The 20496-nt window shown below is 46.7% G+C and overlaps 1 protein-coding gene and 1 long non-coding RNA gene across 3 annotated transcripts in view; one reads left to right on the plus strand and one right to left on the minus strand.

The window, feature by feature from the left end:
* RTN4 (reticulon 4) overlaps positions 1–14499 on the minus strand; it is a 63741-nt gene extending 49242 nt beyond the window's left edge. For both annotated transcript variants that reach the window (XM_053383657.1, XM_053383656.1), the window contains exon 1: positions 13592–14499. In XM_053383657.1, the coding sequence (XP_053239632.1) occupies positions 13592–14129 (538 nt within the window). In that variant the 5' untranslated portion in view covers positions 14130–14499. The remainder of the gene's footprint in view (positions 1–13591) is intronic.
* A 28-nt stretch (positions 14500–14527) lies between these two features.
* LOC128411371 (uncharacterized) lies at positions 14528–17175 on the plus strand. Its single transcript, XR_008329773.1, has 2 exons — positions 14528–15665; positions 16952–17175. It is a non-coding gene; the product is annotated as an uncharacterized LOC128411371 (long non-coding RNA).
* The last annotated feature ends 3321 nt before the right edge of the window (positions 17176–20496 follow it).

A 20496-nucleotide genomic window follows, 5' to 3' on the forward strand; every position in this document is an offset into this window, starting at 1 on the left:
GCTTCTGGCGAACCAGAGCAGCGCACGGAAACGCCATTTACCTTCCCGCCGGAGCGGTACCTATTTATCTACTTGCACTTTGATGTGCTTTCGAACTGCTAGGTTGGCAGAAGCAGGGACCAAGCAACGGGAGCTCACCCCATCACGGGGATTCGAACCGCCGACCTTCTGATCAGCAGGTCCTAGGCTCTGTGGTTTAACCCACAGCGCCACCCGCGTCCCTATAAAGTGGTATAGAAATTTATAAATAAATAAATAAATAAATAAAGCCTGCTGGATGTTGTTTGCATCTCCCAAACCTCGCAAGTGCATGCCTAAAGGGACTGTTTTCAGCTGCAGAAAGCATCACCATTGCTGTTTTTAGTGCATACCACCTACATGTTTTTGCTGAAAATTCCTTGGGTGGCCAAGGAAGCCAACATGAATATAATGCATTATACTGGGCTACCTTCTGGAAGGCTGATTAGAAGCCTCAGTTATATGGGAGCGAGACTTCTGCCTAGAGTTATGCCACACTGAACGGAACTTGTTTTAAGAGATCTGCCCCGGCTTTCAGTGTTTTTATGGGTCCAATTCAAGGTGCTGATTTTGTCCATATTAGATCGCATGGCTGCCATACAGTCAATCTCTACTGGCGAATAAGTAGAGATTCCAAGCAGGAAGAAAGACTTCTTAGACTTCTTCCAAGCAGGAAGAAAGACTTTTTAGTGGTGAATTCTTTCGTCTAGAATGCCATCCAATTATCACTATTCTGGAGACAATATTATTATTATTATTATTATTATTATTATTATTATTATTATTATTATTCACTGCATTTAGTGGGTCTTTTCCTGCTTCCTGCAGTTGCTTTCCCTCTCTTGTGTTTTAAAATAAAATAATTATATTTCTATGTAGTTTTACTATAGTCCACTTTTTAAATTCTGTTATGGTTTTGTCCTCGTTAGCGAACCTGGTTATTTTTTTACCCGGACAGTGGCCTAAAAACATCAAAGATACACTATGATTAACATTTCCCAACTTTCTTAGGGCTGTGTGGAGTTACATCATACACATCTACACACACACACACCCTCTTGGCCCTGAAACTGCTGAAGAACACAAAACGGGAGATATGCTTTGCAACATACACTTAAATGGTGTCCTGCTGTTACGTACACATTCTACTTCCAAAGCATCAAGTATAAAATGGAGCCAATCTTTATTTGGTCTTTGATTTCTTGAAAGTATTAAGCCGCACAAAGAGATCAGATTACTGCACTGCTCAGGTTGCCAAGTAAAGCATCCGAGAATTAAGGAATGCTAGTCTGCCTCTGTATGATTACTCAACAAAGCAGAGATCCGGCGGAGGAGAACAAAGATGTGCATTGCGAAACCAAGGCGCTATTAATGCACGCATTTCTTTGCACAAGATGCAGAAAATGGTGTGGGTGATTATCTCATCCTAGTTTTTACATTGCCAAATTTTAAGGGATAGATTATTATTATTTATTGAATTTATACCCTGGCCTCCCTCCTGAAGAAACCCTGGGTTATCAAAATTGTGTAAAGGGAATTATTAAGAGGATGGCTGAAGAACTTCGTGGGAAGCTGCAGAGTGCAAAGTTTATTACTACATGGCATCTGAAAAACAGCTTTTTCCATATTATAGGTTAAAGGTAAAGGTAAAGGGACCCCTGACCATTAGGTCCAGTCGTGGCCGACTCTGGGGTTGCGGCGCTCATCTCACTTTATTGGCCGAGGGAGCCGGAGTTCAGCTTCTGGGTCATGTGGCCAGCATGACTAAGCTGCTTCTGGTGAACCAGAGCAGCGCACGGAAACACCATTTACCTTCCCGCAGGAATGGTACCTATTTATCTACTTGCACTTTGAGGTGCTTTTGAACTGCTAGGTGGGCAGGAGCTGGGACTGAGCAATGGGAGCTCACCCCATCACAGGGATTCGAACCGCTGACCTTCTGATCGGCACGTCCTAGGCTCTGTGGTTTAACCCACAGCGCCACCCGCGTCCCTATATTGTAGGTTACTACTACAAAATTGATGCTGCAGACTATAAGTGCTGCTCATGCAGGCAGAGAGTGGTGCAGACTGATACAACATATTTTGCTTTCAGTTTATACTGCTACCCTATTATCTGTTAAAAGGGCTTGAGAAAGTGTGCACCATAATGTCCGTTTGGAACATTTTAATTATTTATGCATAGCTAGACAAGCATCACTTTGGACAATGAGTTATGAGATGGATTTCCACATTAAAATTTGACCTTCGCGAAAATCTGCTGGCTGAAATGAGAACAATTAAATGGTATTGATGAGGACTGTCAGACATTTGAAATGTTTATTTATTTAAACATAGAATCATAGGATCACACCCTGCAATGGAGGAATCTCAGCCTTTTTAATGGATCGTTTCTAAATGTGCATGTTATCAAAACCTTTCCAAGTTATTAAATTGCAAAGTAGCAACCACTACTTATCATCAGAAGACAACACTACCATTAATATCTATTCTTTTGGCTTATTTGAAGTTGTAAATGCAAAACCGTCTTAAGAATTGTCCCTTAATGGCATACAAGTATGAAATGTGGGCATGCAGACTCTAATATTGAAGTTATGCATCCATTTACTATTTCAGAGAAGACACACCCCCTTTAAGGAGAGGGAGCACTAAAGTCAACGAGGCGGCAAAACAGGAATTATTTGTTCTGCTGCACAGGAACACACCTCAAAACCCTTGATTCCACAATCAACAGGAATCCTGCTCAAAGTATCTTAACTCCTGGTCTCATACGAACATAACTATCTCACACTGGTGTATTAACTCCTATTAGCAGTGGTTCTCCAAGACTGAAATACTGAACCCTCACACTCACAAGAAGTTAATACATGTAAGAGAAGGGTTCAGAGGTCACAGAAGAGTATCCCAGAAGATAGGATTAATGGGAAGGGGCCCTGTTTGCCCCTAGGCCCCAATTTATTGATCAATGTAATTTAGTTATTGTCAAAGGCTTTTTAAAAAATGGAATGCAAGTAGTAATCCCTTTAAGGATACGTTTTAGATTCACATTTATCATTTAGTTGCTTTCAAATGTTTACAAAAGAAGAAGGGTATAAATACCATCTTAAATGATTTGCCAAGAGAAATCATCCATCCTAAAGAGATAAGAGCTAGAATTTAAGTTGATCGCCACTTAGGACGGATCATCAAGTATCAACAGTGGCACACAACCCCACACACCCCACCACTACCACCCTTCTCAGCTTCCTGGGATTGACTCCTCCTCTTCCTGAAGCACTAATAGGAGAAGTGAGGCTTCCTGGAACACTACAGCAGGAGAAGTGAGGCTTCCTGGAACACTATAACAGGAGAGGTGAGGCTTCTACTTGCCAGGTGCATAGGACTGTACCAAAATATGGCAAGTAGGAGCCTCCATACTCTGGCCACAGGGCAGCTTAAATACTAGTCCAGCTTTGACTACAAAAACATTAGTACAAGCACTGGAATGAAAAACAATGAGAAAACAGATCAAAACAAGGCCGCCGAAAACTTACTTGCAGCCATTCTGGCATTATTACAAAGCCATTACGAACTTACAACTATTATGCAAATTCAACAGTGAAATAAACAACGGGCATTTGTACAACAGTTGCATCCGCTGACTTCCCAGATGCTTCCATTCCCTGCTGCCATACACAATTAGTATGTACAGCTACAACTGGCTTTCCCCCTCAATAATGACTAGACTTTCATAAAATCAAGCTTGTTTTGGCTGAGAACAGAAGGTAATGATTTAATATCTGTTCCCTACATACTGGCGTTTGAACCTTTTGAACACAAATCATAACCTTCAAAAATATTAAATTGCTTCAACGAATCTGCATACATTTCTAAACAAGAAAATACGCCCAGTGCAACAACAGAGAAGGGCAAAAGCCATTTTGCAGAAGTCTTCCGAAACAATGTTATCAGAACAGTTACACTCTGCCAAAGCTATCACGCTGAAAACACATAAGCTCTTGACAATCATGAGGTCTCCATACAAGCAGACTTGCAAAAGAGAAGTCACAGCCCAATACCTGTCTTATTTGCTGTACTCTGGAAGAATTCCCAGGGCCCCATTGTTTGCAACTGATTCCCACTTATGCCTGGGAAAATGTAAGGCTCTCTCAAGCTCATTGGAAGTATGGGCAGGGATGGGGCAACGCCTTGGGTTCAGAGGCCCATGTTGGAAGTCTGTGCCAGTTTTTGCTAAGCTGTTGCAGGCAGGCTGCCACTGTGGCTAGCCCACCCGTCTGAGGCTCTCAGCCTGTGTGAACTGGCTGAGGAATAAACGCTCTGTGTGGGGGGAAGAAAGCCCCATGTGTTCTCAGCAAGGCATTGTAAAGGGATGCAAGCAAAACCATATACTAAAGGAAGGGAAAATGAGAGAGAAAAGAGAACCAGTGGAGAAGGCTGAATCCCCAAGAAAGAGCAAACACAGCGAGACACGCAAATGCAGGGGGAAAGAATAAATTTTAGAAATTGAAAGATTTACATGTGGAGAGATGTGTGGTAGTGTAAAGAGAAGGATGTGTTTTGAAGGAGCATGTGCAGGGAAGATTGGTAGGTGGCAGAAAGGGTCTGACTCTACGCCAATCGATGCATTGACTCAAGACAGCCTTGTGGAAGTTCAAAGTTGAGTACATATTGAGCTGGTGATGTCAAAGGAATAAACAACTACCTGACGTTTAGAAGACATCTGAAGGCAGCCCTGTTTAGGGAAGTTTTTTAATGACTGATGTTTTGATGTGTTTTTAATCTCCTGTTGGAAACCACCCAGAGTGGCTGAGGAAACCAATAATAATAATAATAATAATTAATAATAATAATAATTGCTTGGCATTCTTATTTTTCAAATAAGCACATATTCCCACCCACCCTTCAGGCCAAGCACCAAGACTTGAAGGTCAGCAGTGGGGAAGCTACATGTGGAAAGATGGCCTTTAGGAAGAACCAGCAGGGACATGAAGGGTTAAGCACTGACCCTCCCAGGCACAAACCTCCTGGCTGGGAGAGATCCAACTGCAACTGTTGTGAAGGGCAGCACATTGTAATCCTGAAGGCAGGGAGTGCCTTACTTCTGATCTTTTTAAGCTACCCTGGAAAGTCTTTGATGTGAAATAATAGGATAGATCACGGGTGTCAAACACAAGGCCCGCGGGCCGAATACGGCCCGCCAGACCTCGTCATGTGGCCTGTGTAGCCGCCGCCGGGCGCCAGCCTTCACCTTTTATTCTCGCCTTTTTTTTTTTTTGACACAAGAAAGCCGCCTCTTCAGCGCATGCGCGGCAGCCTACAAGCCAGAGAATGTCTGCCCTCTAGCAGCGCCGGCCGTTCTACACAGGAAACCTCCATTTTCCATGCATTCAGGAAACCTCCACTTGTTTTTATATTGAGCGCATGCCATCCTGTGATGTGACAGATCCAACGGCTGCCTGAACCCTTCTCTCCTGTACTGTAAGTCCTACAGATACAACGGGCCCTTTGAGGGTGACCAAACTGCTGATGCGGCCCCCAATGAATTTGAGTTAGACACCCCTGGGATAGATGCTTTAGATAAAGGGGGAGAAGAACAGATTCAAAGGTAAGTTGACTACAGGTAGAGGGAGAAGGCAGCATAAGTTGTGAGAATTGGGGGGAGGGGGAACTAGGAGGATAATTGTGTGTTGTAGTGGTGCAGAGAGAAACAAGTTCTGGAGTACAGAGGGGAAAACGAGGGAGGGTTTAACAGGGGTTTGTTTCAATGAGAAAAGGGAGTTCATCCCAACAGCATATGAAAGCTGAGATGAGCTAAAAGCATGTGGAGAGGATGACAGGTATTCAAGGTAAGTTTCCAACAGCACACCTTCTCAGGTAAACATTTGGGAACAATGCAAATACCCAGTGACATACTCTTGAGCTGCTGCCAAAACTTTAAAGTTGTTATCCTTTAATATTACTGTAAATAGAAATAGGATTTATGGTGAAACCCTACCGGAACTGCAGTCCTTGTTTTCAGAAGGAAAAATGTGATACAATTCAAGAAGGCATTTACATGTGAAGCCTACCAAGACTTAACTAAAGTTGTGCATTCTCTATGTATCACCAGAGGTGGGGGAGCCAAAATGATGCTCTCCAGACGTTGGTGGTAGGCTACAGCTCCCATCTTCCCAGATAATCAGCCATGCTGGATGATGTAAGCTGTAGTACACATAGCATCATTTGCATGTAATGTAGAGCCAAGCCACCAGTCTCCCTCCAGGTCAAACACAAGCTGTAACCAAGACAAACCACAAGCTCACGGTCTGATGATGCACCAAGGCAAATCACGACTTAGCTCACAGCAGAACCAGAGAAGCAAAGTAGCCACAATCTCCTTTCTAGGTGGGGCTCACACATTTTCACACTAAACCATAGTTTAGTTTGATGACTTTGGCATATTCTTCTCCCTGTTGCTCTGCTATGCCTTCAGCTTGACTGGAGACAGTGTGTATCTCCATTCAAGGACTGATAGGGTCTGCTCAACCTGGCACAACTCCATGCCAATACAAAAATGTGGCGGGTTCTTATCCAAGAGATGTTGTTTACAGATGACACAGCTTTGACAATGCACTCCGAGGAAGCTCTACAAAGACTCATCTCAACCATTTTGCCCAAGCCCGCAGGGAGTTCAGCCTGACGAAGACCAGCATCCTGAGTTATGATGTCACCAGCTCTCCACACATCAGAACTGGGAACCACACACTAGAGGTGGTAGACGATCCTGTCTACCTGGGCTCCACCATAACCAGCAACCTCTCCATCGATTCTGAGCTGGACAAGAGTATTGGCAAGGCAGCTATGACAATGGCTTGCCTCTCCAAAAGGGTATGGGAGAATGTGATGCTAATGACCAATACCACAATGAAGGTCTACCTGCTTGCATGTTGAGCACGCTGCTTTATGCAAGTGAGCCATAGGCAACTTACAGCCTTCCATACGCACTGTATCAGAAAGATTTTGGGCATCACATGGCAGGGCGCCAAGTTGACGACCAGAGTTGAAAGTATCATTTCCACTGTGTGCGTGTTTCTCCTTCTTGCATACTGCGACACGTGATCTGTTGTAAGAGCAAGCTACCATCAAGCAATGTAGCTGAGATCATAGAAATTGTAGAACTGTTGGATTGGAAGGGATCCCGAGGGTCATCTAGTCCAACCCCCTGGCAAACAGACACCTAGCTTATATATCTGAGTTTCTAACGTTGTACTGTGCTGCTAGAAGATCTGGCTATGTGGCAGAGGACAGCATCCTGGGAATCCCGGCTTTCATGGTGAAATAATGAGTTTCTAGTCCTTATGGCTGCAGAAGCAAGTTTGAGAACATGTAGGCAGTCAGCATCTGACGAAGACTCAAAGTGGCTGGGGAAGATAGCACTCCTGGATTCAAGAGTTTTCACTGTGGCCAACCGGATGCCTGCGGGAAACTGGCAAGCAGAACCTAAACACAAGACCATTCTCCCCTCCTGTGGCTTCCAGCAACTAGAAGCACTTCTGCCTTCAACCATAGAGGAAAAGCATAGCCACCCTGGCTAGTGGCCATTGACAGACTTAGTTAACTATGCACTGCATTAAGTACTTTCTACTATCTGTCCTGAATCTTCCAACTAGATTTCCACAAGCTCTATACAGTATTTATGAAAAAGGGAGAAAAACCTCTCTCTATCTACTTCTTCTGTTCCATGAACTCTCCTCAACCTGTCATAGCACCTACCTACTTCTTCCCTTCTGATTATTTCCACTGCTCGTTACCATATCCCAGGTTGTTCAAAAGATTAACTGCAAAATTAGGCAAACAATAATAATAATGCAGATTTGCTGAAACTGCATAATTTTTGCAAACAGCAGGGTATGAGCTTGTTTTTGACAAGTTAAGGTCATGGCTAGATGCAGCATCTTCATAAACAAGAATCTGGTTACACACTAGGAAGCGAGATGCCAAGGTCAAAAGACTGAGCAGGATTTCAAGCACCTCAATTAGAAAATGCATACTTCCATTTATATCCACCGCAAGCCAGTTTTTAGCCAAGCTCTTCACAATCTACACTCTAGAACTAAACTCCTGCATTTAAATAATATGCACAGTGAACACAGAATGCAATTCCTGTGCTAAATGTCCACATTTACTCTCTTACTAATAACACAGTAAAAAAATCCACTGCAGGAGGACAAACTATTAGAAGTGAGTCACAGTTAGCAGTTAACTATAGAGGATGCTCAGAGTTAGAGCTCTATCAGTTCTTAGTGATTGTTCATTGGGTTATAAGCATCCCAGCACCAGCTTTTAGTGGAGCAACTTCAGCCAAAGAAACAATTCAAAGGCTATAAAGGTAAAGGTAAAGGTACCCCTGACCGTTAGGTCCAGTTGCCAACGACTCTGGGGTTGTGGCACTCATCTCGCTCTATAGGCCAAGGGAGCTGGCATTTGTCTGCAGACAGCTTCCGGGTCATGTGGCCAGCATGACTAAGCCGCTTCTGGCGGACCAGAGCAGCGCACAGAAACGGCGTTTACCTTCCCGCTGCAGCAGTACCTATTTATCTACTTGCACTTTGACATGCTTTCAAACTGCTAGGTGGGCAGGAGCTGGGACTGAACAACAGGAGCTCACCCCGTCGTGGGGATTCAAACCACCGAGCTTCTGATCGGCAAGCCCCAGGATAGCTCAAATGTACTCATCCACTGGGGTTGCTAGTGCAAAGCCCTGAACCATGCTGTCAAGCCATGTGCATTAGACTCCTCCTCCACGAGACAATCCAACCATGTGCTGCATTAACAGGCAAGCCTCGGCTACCCACACAAACACTCCATTTGAATGAATCAGCATGAAGAGAAGTTCAAAAATTGCTCTCAACATGTGGATTGCCAACACAGCCAAATACTTTTCAAGTGAGCATGGTTATTCACACACAGAGCACTCTTACCTTTCTGTAGTATGAAACAACATTCCACTGAAAGAAAACAACGCTTCAAAATTCTTTGCTCGTCTCAAACAGGAAGCAAAGCTTGCATTACATATCCAAATTCCCTGTGCTCAATTAACAGAATTCAATTCTGTATACACCGATGTATTAAAAGTTAAGTGGTATTTCCAGTGCTACACAAAGTAGCTGCAGAAATATGCCAAAATGTATCAACACTATTATTTAAGGGCCATGACACAATCGACCTGCCCCTATATACCTGTGCTACTGGAGAATTACTGTGTATTTAAGCATTTTGCAGAAGGGAGCTGACAGAATCCGGACCTGTGTTACTTCAGAATGCAAGTTGTGGTTGGTGAGGGGTCATATATGTTTTTAATTTCCCACATGCAAAAACCTCTCTGTATGTAGTAAACCAGAATATCAGGGAGAGACAGCTTTCGATACAGTAATCTCCCTGATGGGTTACTTTACAACATGCAAGTAGTGTTACATATGGCAAGGCACAAATGGGACACACCCACCTGCTGTCAAGTGGGGGAGCACCTGCAGAAATGGGGAGACCTACCTAATCAGCACATGAAAAGAACAACATTTTAGTGAGAGAGATCAAATGAAAGAATCACTGGGTTCTAGAAATGATGAAACTGCAGGAAGCGGAACACCCCCTGTTTTGAATCTGGGGAGAAGGGGAAATAGCAGCATTTTCCAAAATGAAAGGGAAGTGTAAGACAGAAATACTAGGAGGAAAGACACCCAGTTATTGACAGGGGAAAGAGGGGGGAAATGTGCAACCAGAGATTGACAGCACAGTAGCAAATATGTGATTGATAGAGTAGCAAAATGAAGTTAACTGTATATTCCATAAACAAGGAGAATACACCTAGCTACTACTTGGATGAATACCCAAGATTCTCTGGAGATCAGATAGCAGCTCCACAAATGATTTTTCCCTTCCGGACTTTGGCAAGTTTCTGGCTCCATTTAATTCTAACCATTCTGTTTCTCAGAAGTCGCTTTTCATTTAGGAATAATAAAACCACTAGCAGTCACAGAATTCTTCTGACAATTCCCACCCTGGCCAGATTATAAAGTCCAAGTTCTTCCACAGAAGCACACACCCCTTCCTACTATATAAACGTTTGCAATACAAGACAAGGATTTCTTGCTGTCATTTTTAACTACCCGTATTTTTCGCACCCGACCATAACACGCACGTAGTTTTTAGAGGAGGAAAATCCGTAGGCATGCCACCCGTAGGCATTTCCTCCATAACACGCACAGACATTTCCCCTTAATTTCTAGGAGGAAAAAAGTGAGTGTTATGTTGCAAAAAATACGGTATCTTAACTATTAATCCACTTTTATTTGCATCTCATTTTTGGGAATCAAGTTTGTAGTTAAAACACATCAAGTCCATTTGTAATTGATCTGATGCTTATACAATGTTCTTTCTACCAAAGTCTTTCCTTTCACTCCTCTTCGCCCTACTTTGAGACTGTACCTTATTCAGCTTCAGAGCGTTTTAATACATCATTCTCTTTCTTGTAATTCCAGGAATCTTGGACACAGCCTAGGCTACCTGAACAATTGCATCTTCCTATATGAACCTCCCAATGGGATCCTCAGGTGAGCACCTTCTCTCAACCCAATCAACTTCAGAAGCACAGTTGGCTGTGACACAAGAGAGAGCCTTTTCAGTGGTGGCTCCCATATTGTGGAATTCCCTCCCAAGAGAGGTTAGACTGGCTCCAACTTTATCATCCTTCTGCTAGCAAGCTAAGACCTTCCTGCTCAGACAGGGCTTTGAAAACTAAGGTATTGACATGCTGATCAATGGCCTACTTGTTAGGGCAACCGTATTTTCCCTGCTGGTGCTAAATATGTTCTGATGTAACTTAATTATTTTTGTAACTAGTTCGTTTTTATTGCTTTGTATTTTATAATGTTTTTAAATTTGTAAGCCTCCTTGATTCTCAACTTGGGAGAAAGGTGAGGTATAAATGCACTAAACATGTTTTGATACATTGTGCACAAATGTAGAGAAACTACTTTCACTACACCTATCCCCTAGGGTGGCTAAAGGGCAAAGAGCATCTGTTCCCAGATTCCTATCATATACTTCTATCAAGAACTACTTTAGAGTTCATTCTGAATGCAGCACTGTCAGAGAATATCCAGAGGCTTTAAGACCCGTCTCATAGCATACCCATCTCATACACAGAAAGTGAACACCTACAGACATGCCTTTAAAAACTAATACTGCACTATTTCTGCAGGATCCATTTTTGCGTCTGCATTATTAAAGGCACTACCAAGAATGACAAAAGGGACTGGAAAATACTACAGTACTTGGATTTCCCACTGTTTCATGCTTATTTCTAATCCTTAAAACAGCATGAAACTTGGTGGGAATTTAGTGCTGTATTTAATATGCTGCTGCTGCTTCTCTTTTCTTTAACATTTTATTTTGATTCTGTAATATTAACAACAATCAATGACACCAAAGGGAGTGTAGTATGTAAGCATGAAATGCACAATGAATGAAATTAGAACACGATCCTCACTCTTTTTTAAAGAATCGTAATATTATTTTTGCATTTGTATCCTCCCAGTAACTCTCCATAAAGTATTGTGTGAATCTGGTGCTGACATTCTCCTGCCCAAATCATTCCCCTAGTCTCTGTTTCTACTTAAGAACAAATGCTTTCCGAATCCTTTTCATGTTTCTAAGGGACAGATATCTGCATTTCAATGTACACAGGCTTTGCTAAGCGCCTTGAATTTCCAGACTGAAGGCACAGAAATCTTTGAAAGAAGGAAGAGAGAGAGAAAGAAAGAGAGACAGGCAGAGAGAGAAGTCTGCATAATGCTCCCGTCTGGTGCGGATGCTGGGCGGTGGCAGGAGGCTGAGTCAAGTTTGCTGGTTCCATATACAGGAAGGGAGGTGCTCATTCTGAATCCTGCCTGCTGTAAGGAGGACCAGAGCCATCACTCATCTATTCTAGATCCAGTGTGTGCAAGGAAAAGGCGGGCTCTCTGTGACAATAGACGAGCTGGATGTAGAGGCTTCAGTTAGCCTGCAGACAAAAAGATACGCGGAGCTCCAACGCCTATGCTAGACAGTGGGAAGGACTGGGGGTGGGCTGCCCCCCCTTAACCCCCTTCTTAACCCCGAATGAAAAGGGGGGGCTTTTCTAGATCAAGAAAAGAACAAGGCGCAAAAGCACCAGGAATGGGAAGTAAGCAAAGAGGAGGAGCATGAATTACATGGGGGTGGGTGGGTGTTGAACCAGCTTCTTGCATGAATAGCTACTGAAATTGAAAAGTCTCCAAAAGTCAAAGGGGGGGGGCGGAATGGCAGTTACCCCACCCACCTTCTCAGCAAACAAGAACCCTTCCCTGCGCTGGAACTATTCCTGTAACACCCTAGATATTTTTTTTTCCTCCTCCTCTCCAGTGCTGGCATTCGGAGCCCGTCAAACAAAATGCCTTTGGAAAAGGCTGGTCGACAACAGGTTCCAGACACAAAGGAAGATCTCAGCTCTTCCCATGACAGATGGCAAAGCGCTGCTCACGGCCCCCTAAGTATTCTTTAGGGGAAAGTGGCAAGGGAGCCTGCGTAACGCGCTCGCTTAGCAGCAAAGCCTTTCCCGGACCTGCTACGTCCACGCGCACGTGTACCCCACAAAGCGCCTGCCACTCCCATCTGCTCTATTGCAGAGCCCACCCCCCACGGTAGCCCGATCCACCTCGTTGCATTTCCAGCAGATCACCTTACAACCCGAGAAAAAGAACCCCCCTTAGGACAGTTTGCCAACGGAGAAGTCTCCGTAGCGCGCGCGCACGCACACACATGCACACACACCGGCCACTCCCTTCAGAAAAACCAGTCACTCTTCCTGACCACGGCCCCCCCGGGCCCCTCTTCTCATTGTGCCCCACAATCAGACACCCCCGGCTCCCCAAAACATCCACTCACTCCTTCCCTGGACACCAGCTGCGCCTCGATCACCCCCCTGAACCCCCAAACTCCCCACGGCCACTCTTCCTCCGCATCCCTGCCTCCTAAGCCCCTTCCCCACTTTCCCCCTCCAGGAGCTCCCGCCGCCTTTCCCTACCCTTACCTGCAATGCCTGGCCCCCCAAGTTCGTCCCTTGCCCGCCCCGCCCCCCCAATTTCTTGCCTCAATCCTTCCGTTTGAACAAGTCCTCCAACTTTACCCCCCCCCAAAGAAAACCCCGATCCTTCCTGGCTCCCCGACACGGCTGCCATCGCCGCCACAGACACCCCCCCCCAACTCCACCCCAAAGGAAACACGCCTCACACCCCACCTCCCCGCCATTTTCCTCACGGCTCCCCAGCCTGCCCCTTCCCTTCCCTCCCCCCCCCCCAGGAAACTCTCTCCCCACAGCCTTGTAAGGCCACTCCTGCCACAGTTTCAACCCCCCCATAAGTCTGAGCCCACCCCCCACGCGGCCCCCCATCGCCACAAAGCCAATCGGCCACACCCCGGAGCTCCCCTCGGGGGAATCTCCCTCGGAGCTTCCCTGCCCCCCCCACCTCGTCTTCCTCAGTTTCCCCCCTGCCCCACGCGCGCGCGCACACACTCACCAGGCGAGCCTGAGGCGGCGCCCTTCTTGGCAGCTGAGGCGGCGGGGGACTCGTCTCTCTTGGGCGGCAGCGGGGCGCTGCGCGGAGGGACGGCGGGGGCGCGGGGCTCCTCGCGGTGCGGCGGAGGCGGCGGCGGCGGGGCGCTGCGCGGGGGGTCCTTGCCCTTCCCCTCAGGCAGGGAGAAGTCGGAGGCGGATGGAGAGTAAGGGGAGGTGGTGGAAGAGGGCGCCTCCGGGTGGCTGGTCCAGGCCGGCTGGTGGGGGGCAGGCGGAGGCCCCGGGGGCTTCTCGCCCAGAGGCGGGGCAGAGGCCGCCGCGGGGAAAGGCGCTGGGGCGGCGGGCTTCCTCTCCCTCACTTCCAGCTGTTCGTCGTCCACTTCGTCGTCGTCTTCTTCGTCCTCTTCCTCGGGTTCGCCGTCGTCCTCCGCGACGAACTGGTACTGGAACAGGGGCTGCTGAGGCTTCCACTGGTCCTGCCCTCCGGCTCCCCCCGAGGTGGCGGTGGAAGAGACCAAGGGGGACTGGTCGGGGTCGTCCATGGCTCCTTGCTTCTGCTTCTGGGCGAGAACAATGAGGAACGGGAGCAAGTCACTCGCTGCTGCTGCTGCTGCTGCTTGGGCGCAAAGGAGGCGAGCGAGAGGGATGGGAGGCTGGAGCTCGCCTCGCGCGCCGTCGGAGAGGGAGGGGGCAGAGAAAGAGGGAGGGAGAAAGTGAAAGGAGGAGGACCCAAAAAAAAAAAAAAAGAAGGGAGGGAGGGCGGCTGCGCAAATGCCTCCGGAGGAGCCGGCGCGATGCCTCGGGAGGGAAAAAGGGGCGCCGCCGCCACCAGTGTCTCCACGCCCTGTTGAGTCACAGAAGGCGGCAGCAAGCGCGCGCAACTCGCAGCCTCCGCGCAATGAGCGGGCAGAACTTGAACCAAGTCTCAGTCTCCGTTCTATTCCCACCCCCCCCCGGGCGCGCTTTGGAACGAAAGGGACAGCCCAACAGGCCAGTGAGGAAGGGGGCAAGGGAGGGCGCTACCAATTAGAGGGTGGGGGGGAGGAAGATGAAGAGGCAGGCGCGCGCCCTGCGCTACTACGGATCCTCTTTATCATGCAGCAAAGAAAGTGGTTGGTTTTGCGGAGAGGCAGGCTGGGGAGGTGGAGGTGGAGGTGGAGGTCCTGAAGTGGGGGAAAGTTCGGTCTTCGGCGCGCGAGGGCGGGGTCCGGACCGGAATGGACTCTTCGCCCTCCCCTTTGCGAGCATCTTTCAGAGGAGGAGCCGGGGAAGACCTCGTGCTTTTTGGGAAGGGGAATGTTGGCTGGCGCTTTCTCTCTGATAAGTTAGCTTGTTTTCAGATCCAAGATGACGTCGTCGTTTAAAGGAGGTGCTTTCTTTCTTTCTTTTAGATATATATTTTTTACGTGACTCGTTTTTTAAAAAAGCTTTGGATATGGAAAACTTTGACAGCCGTTCAGTGGCTTGCGCTACTCAGAGTAGACCCAATGAAGTTAATAGGCACGACTGACTTGGTTTTAATAGGCCTTGTCTAGGTAGGACATCATTGAACGCAACCCTTTAATTTGTACCTGCGCAAAAGAGATGCCATGGAAAAAACATTCAGACATTCCTTGGCGATTTTTAATTAAATTGCCGGCTTAGGATCCCTTTGACATTCCCCTGGGCATAATAAGGCTGGTCACTATGAGAAAAGAATGGCGGGCTGCTTGGGGCTTGGGCTTAATCCAGCAGGCTCTTCCTAGGATTAAGAAAAGAAGTGGTGCAGAATTAAAACTGCTAGTACAGTTGCAAAGCTAAGCAGGGTCTGGTATGGTTTCAAATTGGATGGGAGACCAAGGGCCCCGCAGGGGGTTGGACTAGATGACTTTCAGGATCCCTTCCAACTCTACTGTTTTATTATTCTGAATTCTTCAGGTGAAGATCTCTTTAATGCATCTGACTGCAGACGAGGAGAAGCCTGACTTCTTGAATGTCTGCACTAGCGGTGAGAAACCTGTGGCCATCTGTGGTGGTTTTTTGGGGGATGCCATATGCCATCAGCGCCAACCAGCAAGCCCAGTGGTCAGGGATGATGGGTAAGGAGTTTGGATTTGATATCCTGCTTTATCACTACCCGAAGGAGTCTCAAAGCGGCTAACATTCTCCTTTCCCTTCCTCCCCCACAACAAACACCCTATGAGGTGAGTGGGGCTGAGAGACTTCAGAGAACTGTGACTGGCCCAAGGTCACCCAGCAGCTGCATGTGGAGGAGCGGGGAAGCGAACCCGGTTCACCAGATTACGAGTCTACCGCTCTTAACCACTACATCACACTGGCTCTGGGTAGTGTAGTCCAGCAACATTTGTTGGGCCACAAGTTCCACATCACCTGTTGCCTGGAGTAATTAAATATTTTAAGGAGTGCATTGATCTATAAGTCAAGAAAATTATAGAACAGAAGTAGTTCTGTTGTCATGTGAGTGTTTCTGTGCAGGTCTGGCCTGCTCTGTATGCTGAGCCCTTTACTATTATCTGTGGTGGCAAATCCCATTGCTTCAGAATTTGGGTTACCACATGCCTTTGCAACGAAGGCTTTCATAAACAAGAGGTGGATAAACGATTATAAGATGACGTAGCCGGTAATTACAAAGGGGTAATAGGTAACATTTAAGAGGACATTATTATAATTGACGAAAAGCATTTCTTGTGTTTGGGTTTATTTCCACCCTGCCTTTGATGTGAGCTCACCTTAGGGGTTCCTTGAGGATTGACAGGCAAGATGGAAATTAATAAAATATGTACAACAAAATTGTTTAAGCAATTGAAATCCTTCGATTAAAAATATGTTTAAAGCTTTTCAGAAACGTGTTTCTCTGCAGAGCCTTGAAGAAGGACCATCTCTAGCCATCATCATTGTTTGGACTCTTCTACCCCAACCACACACAAACATTACATATAGTCTTCATTTATATAATACCCCTATGTAGTCCATCAACATCTGGCGGGCCACTGGTTTCCTGCCCTAGAGGATGGTAGCTGCCTCATTCCCACTGACACACTTAGTGTGCTGCGGGACAACCACTTCCTCAAAAAACACCATTTCCTATTATTATTAAAGGGTGTTTTCCTTCTCTACCCAGACTAGAGGCCTTTTTGCTGTGCCAGGGCAGAGAGAGAGGTCTCCCTGCTCCTGGGCCTCAAGTGGCAGAACAAAACCTTGTTTCTTTATCTCCAGCGCTGTCCAAACAGACATGACTAATGTTACAGCTTCTTGATGATAATTACACGCACCCTAATCTCCCAAGCAGGGATAGATTTCAGGGGTGCCAGCTTATGTATTTGGGAAGAAGGTTGCTGGGGATTATGATACTTTTGTGATAAAGGTAAAGGAGCGTCTCCACCCCCATCGTTCAGCCCAGACACTGAGATCCAGAGCCGAGGATAAACAACTACCTGACATTCAGAAGACATCTTAAGGCAGCCCTGTTCAGGGAAGTTTTTAATATTTAACGCTGTACTGTTTTTAACACTTGATTGGGAGCCGTCCAGAGTGGCTGGGGAAACTTAGCCAGATGGGCGGGGTATAAATAAATTATTATTATTATTATTATTATTATTATTATTATTATTATTATTAAAGGGACCCCTGACTATTAGGCCAGTCGTAGACGACTCTGGGGTTGCAGCGCTCATCTCGCTTTATTGGCCGAGGGAGCCGGCGTACAGCTTCCAGATCATGTGGCCAGCATGACTAAGCTGGCAAGTCCTAGGCTCTGGTTTAACCCACAGCGCCACCCACATCCCTTTTAGTTTTGTGATAGTGCGGCTTAATTACACACATGTACAGGCTCAGCATCAGATGGGAGAGCTTTAACTTCCCAACTGGTCCTGCTCCCTCCCATTAGGTTTCTAGGGAGTTCCCAAAGTCACCGCTTTCGTTTCAGTGCATAGAGCAAGCCAAGCATCCTTCCCAGCTACCACCAGTATAAGATTGGCCACTGACCTGTTCTCCTTCATCCAAGATGACATTGCCTCAGCCCAGGTGATGGGTGAAGGTCTGCCCCCTACTGGAAGCATCAGTAGCTAGTAATTTCTCTGGCAACATTCCTATGCTTGGCCAACTCTTGAGTCAAGCAAAGAGATACTTATCAGACTTGGCGATGGTTGCAAGGAGACTGGTTTGACCGCTTCTGCAGTTCCTTCTACACAATCCTGTTTTACAGATGATAGAACTACAAGCCTGGAGGGGACTTGGATAGGACATCCAGACTAACACGAACACCCCGTCATGCAACTTTATTATACATACATTGTGTGGGAGGACTTAACTTTTTCATATTACTTCCCCATAACTGAGAAGCAACAGCTTGGTTTCCTGCTTTGAAGAACACGGGGAGGAGCAGAACGCTGGTGCTCTCCACATTGTGACTTTATTTTAGGTGACAAATTAATGGGACAGAAAGGGCCTGTCTGGCAATGTGCATGGCTGTCTGTATGTACTCATAGCCAGTGGTGTCTCCGGGGCTATGACTCAGACATCAATGGTGGCACTTAGCAGAATGCACAAGCACAACCAAGGCTGGCTTACCGCATTTAGATTTAGTGACATCATACACATTGCCCTCTTAACAATCCATAGTCTAAAATTTTCTGACTGGACCACTCACTTCTGGTGGCCCATCAAGCCAGGAAGAAATGGTGGTAGTGATGTGGAGACCCAGATTATGCTACTCAGGCTGTGTGCACATCCATGTAAAGCACATGACTTCCCTCCAAAGAATTATGGGAACTGTAATCTGATAAGACACGGGTGGCACTGTGGGTTAAACCACAGAGCCTAGGGCTTGCCGATCAGAAGGTTGGTGGTTCAAATCCCTGCAATGGGGTGAGCTCCCGTTGCTCGGTCCCTGCTCCTGCCAACCTAGCAGTTCAAAAGCACGTCAAAGTGCAAGTAGATAAATAGGTACCGTTCCGGTGGGAAGGTAAACGGCGTTTCCATGCGCTGCTCTGGTTTGCCAGAAGCAGCTTAGTCATGCTGGCCACATGACCCGGAAGCTGTACGCCGGCTCCCTTGGCCAATAAAGCCAGATGAGCGCCGCAACCCCAGAGTCGGCCACGACTGGACCTAATGGTCAGGGGTCCCTTTACCTTTACCTAATCTGATAAGGGGACTTGTAGCCCTGTGACAGAGAAATGACCATTCCCAGAATTCTTTGGGGAAAGTCATTTGCTTTAAATATATATTGTGAATGTAGCCTTGGTACAGAGTGCCAGTGCTAAATTTCTAGTTCCACACACCCGCCCGAAGGTATTAGACGTGTAAGCCAAGGATTTTGTGATTTAAAAAGAAAAGAAAGACATATTTCCGTAGTTAAACAAGGTATTGTTTTTTTTAGCCGTGTCATTCATGGCCTTGACTCATTCCACTATTTATAAAGTCCATGGTGAAAAGCGAGGGATGCAAATTGTGTCATTACTTCATCCCAAGCAGTAGGAGAATCTGCACCAGCTTGTCAGTGTCTGGCAACGAGCCCCTGACGGAAGCTTATATTGGCTGCAGATTAGTTGATCTCTCCGCTTTGCCTGAAGAAAAGACTCCATGGGCACCTGTGAAAATCAGATATGGAGCTTGGTGGTGCTGGTCTTCTGAACTGGAAGGGTGTGTGTGTGTGTGTGTGTGAGAGAGAGAGAGAGAGAGAGAGAGAGAGAGAAAGCGCTCTTCTGTTAATATCAGTAGCACTTGCTAACCATGGAAAGGAGCTCAGTTAAGTGCATTGAAGCCCCATTCACTGCATGAGCAGAGGTTTAAGCGCACAATTAAAGGTAAAGGGACCCCTGACCCTTAGGTCCAGTCGTGACTGACTCTGGGGTTGCGGCGCTCATCTCGCTTTATTGGCCGAGGGAGCTGGCATACAGCTTCCGGGTCACGTGGCCAGCATGACTAAGCCGCTTCTGGCGAACCAGAGCAGCGCACGGAAACGCCTTCCCGCTGGAGCGGTACCTATTTACATACTTGCACTTTGACGTGCTTTCGAACTGCTAGGTTGGCAGGAGCAGGGACCGAGCAACGGGAGCTCACCCCGTCATGGGGATTCGAACCGCCGACCTTCTGATCGGCAAGCCCTAGGCTCAGTGGTTTAACCCACAGCGCCACCCATGTCCCAATATGAATAATTGGATCTGTAAAATGTGATTTCCTTTTCCTGAATCGGCCTCGGTGTAATTGCCTGTCACTGGAAGGACAGATCCTGAAGCTGAGGTTCCAATACTTTGGCCACCTCGTGAGAAGAGACCCTGATGTTGAGAAAGACTGAGGGCACAAGGAGAAGGGGACGACAGAGGACGAGATGGTTGGACAGTGTTCTCGAAGCTACCAGCATGAGTTTGACCAAACTACGGGAGGCAGTGGAAGACAGGAGTGCCTGGTGTGCTCTGGTCCATGGGGTCACAAAGAGTCGGAAACGACTAAACAACAACAAAATTCAAAATGTTCTGCAGACACAGGGCAACTGGTTCTCCACTGGATAAAATGTGGGGGGTTGGGGAGGTGTTCATAGCTCCATCTTTTGTCTGCTTGACTGGTCCGTTTCCATGGATACACGCCACTGACAGACACTCCGGGCCTGAAACACAGGCAGAACTTTGCTTTCTAATAATAATTAGTACAAGCATCAAAATCCTACCGACATAATTGGAATTGTAACGTTGGAAGGGATCTCAAGGAATCAACTAGTCCAATTCCCTGCAGTGCAGGAGTCTCAACGTACAGTCTCCCATGCATTTTGAAACCTTAACTTTGCTTAACTTTGCAAATATACTAGCATATTTATTGCTGCCCCACTAGGATTTAGGGCAGGTTGCAAGGGACAGAATCCAACCACTTAACAGCTCTGAACTTTGTTTGTGAGGCAACAAAGACAATGGTGGG

This window comes from Podarcis raffonei, chromosome 3 (assembly GCF_027172205.1).
Source record: "Podarcis raffonei isolate rPodRaf1 chromosome 3, rPodRaf1.pri, whole genome shotgun sequence".
NCBI classification, from domain to species: Eukaryota; Metazoa; Chordata; class Lepidosauria; order Squamata; family Lacertidae; genus Podarcis; species Podarcis raffonei.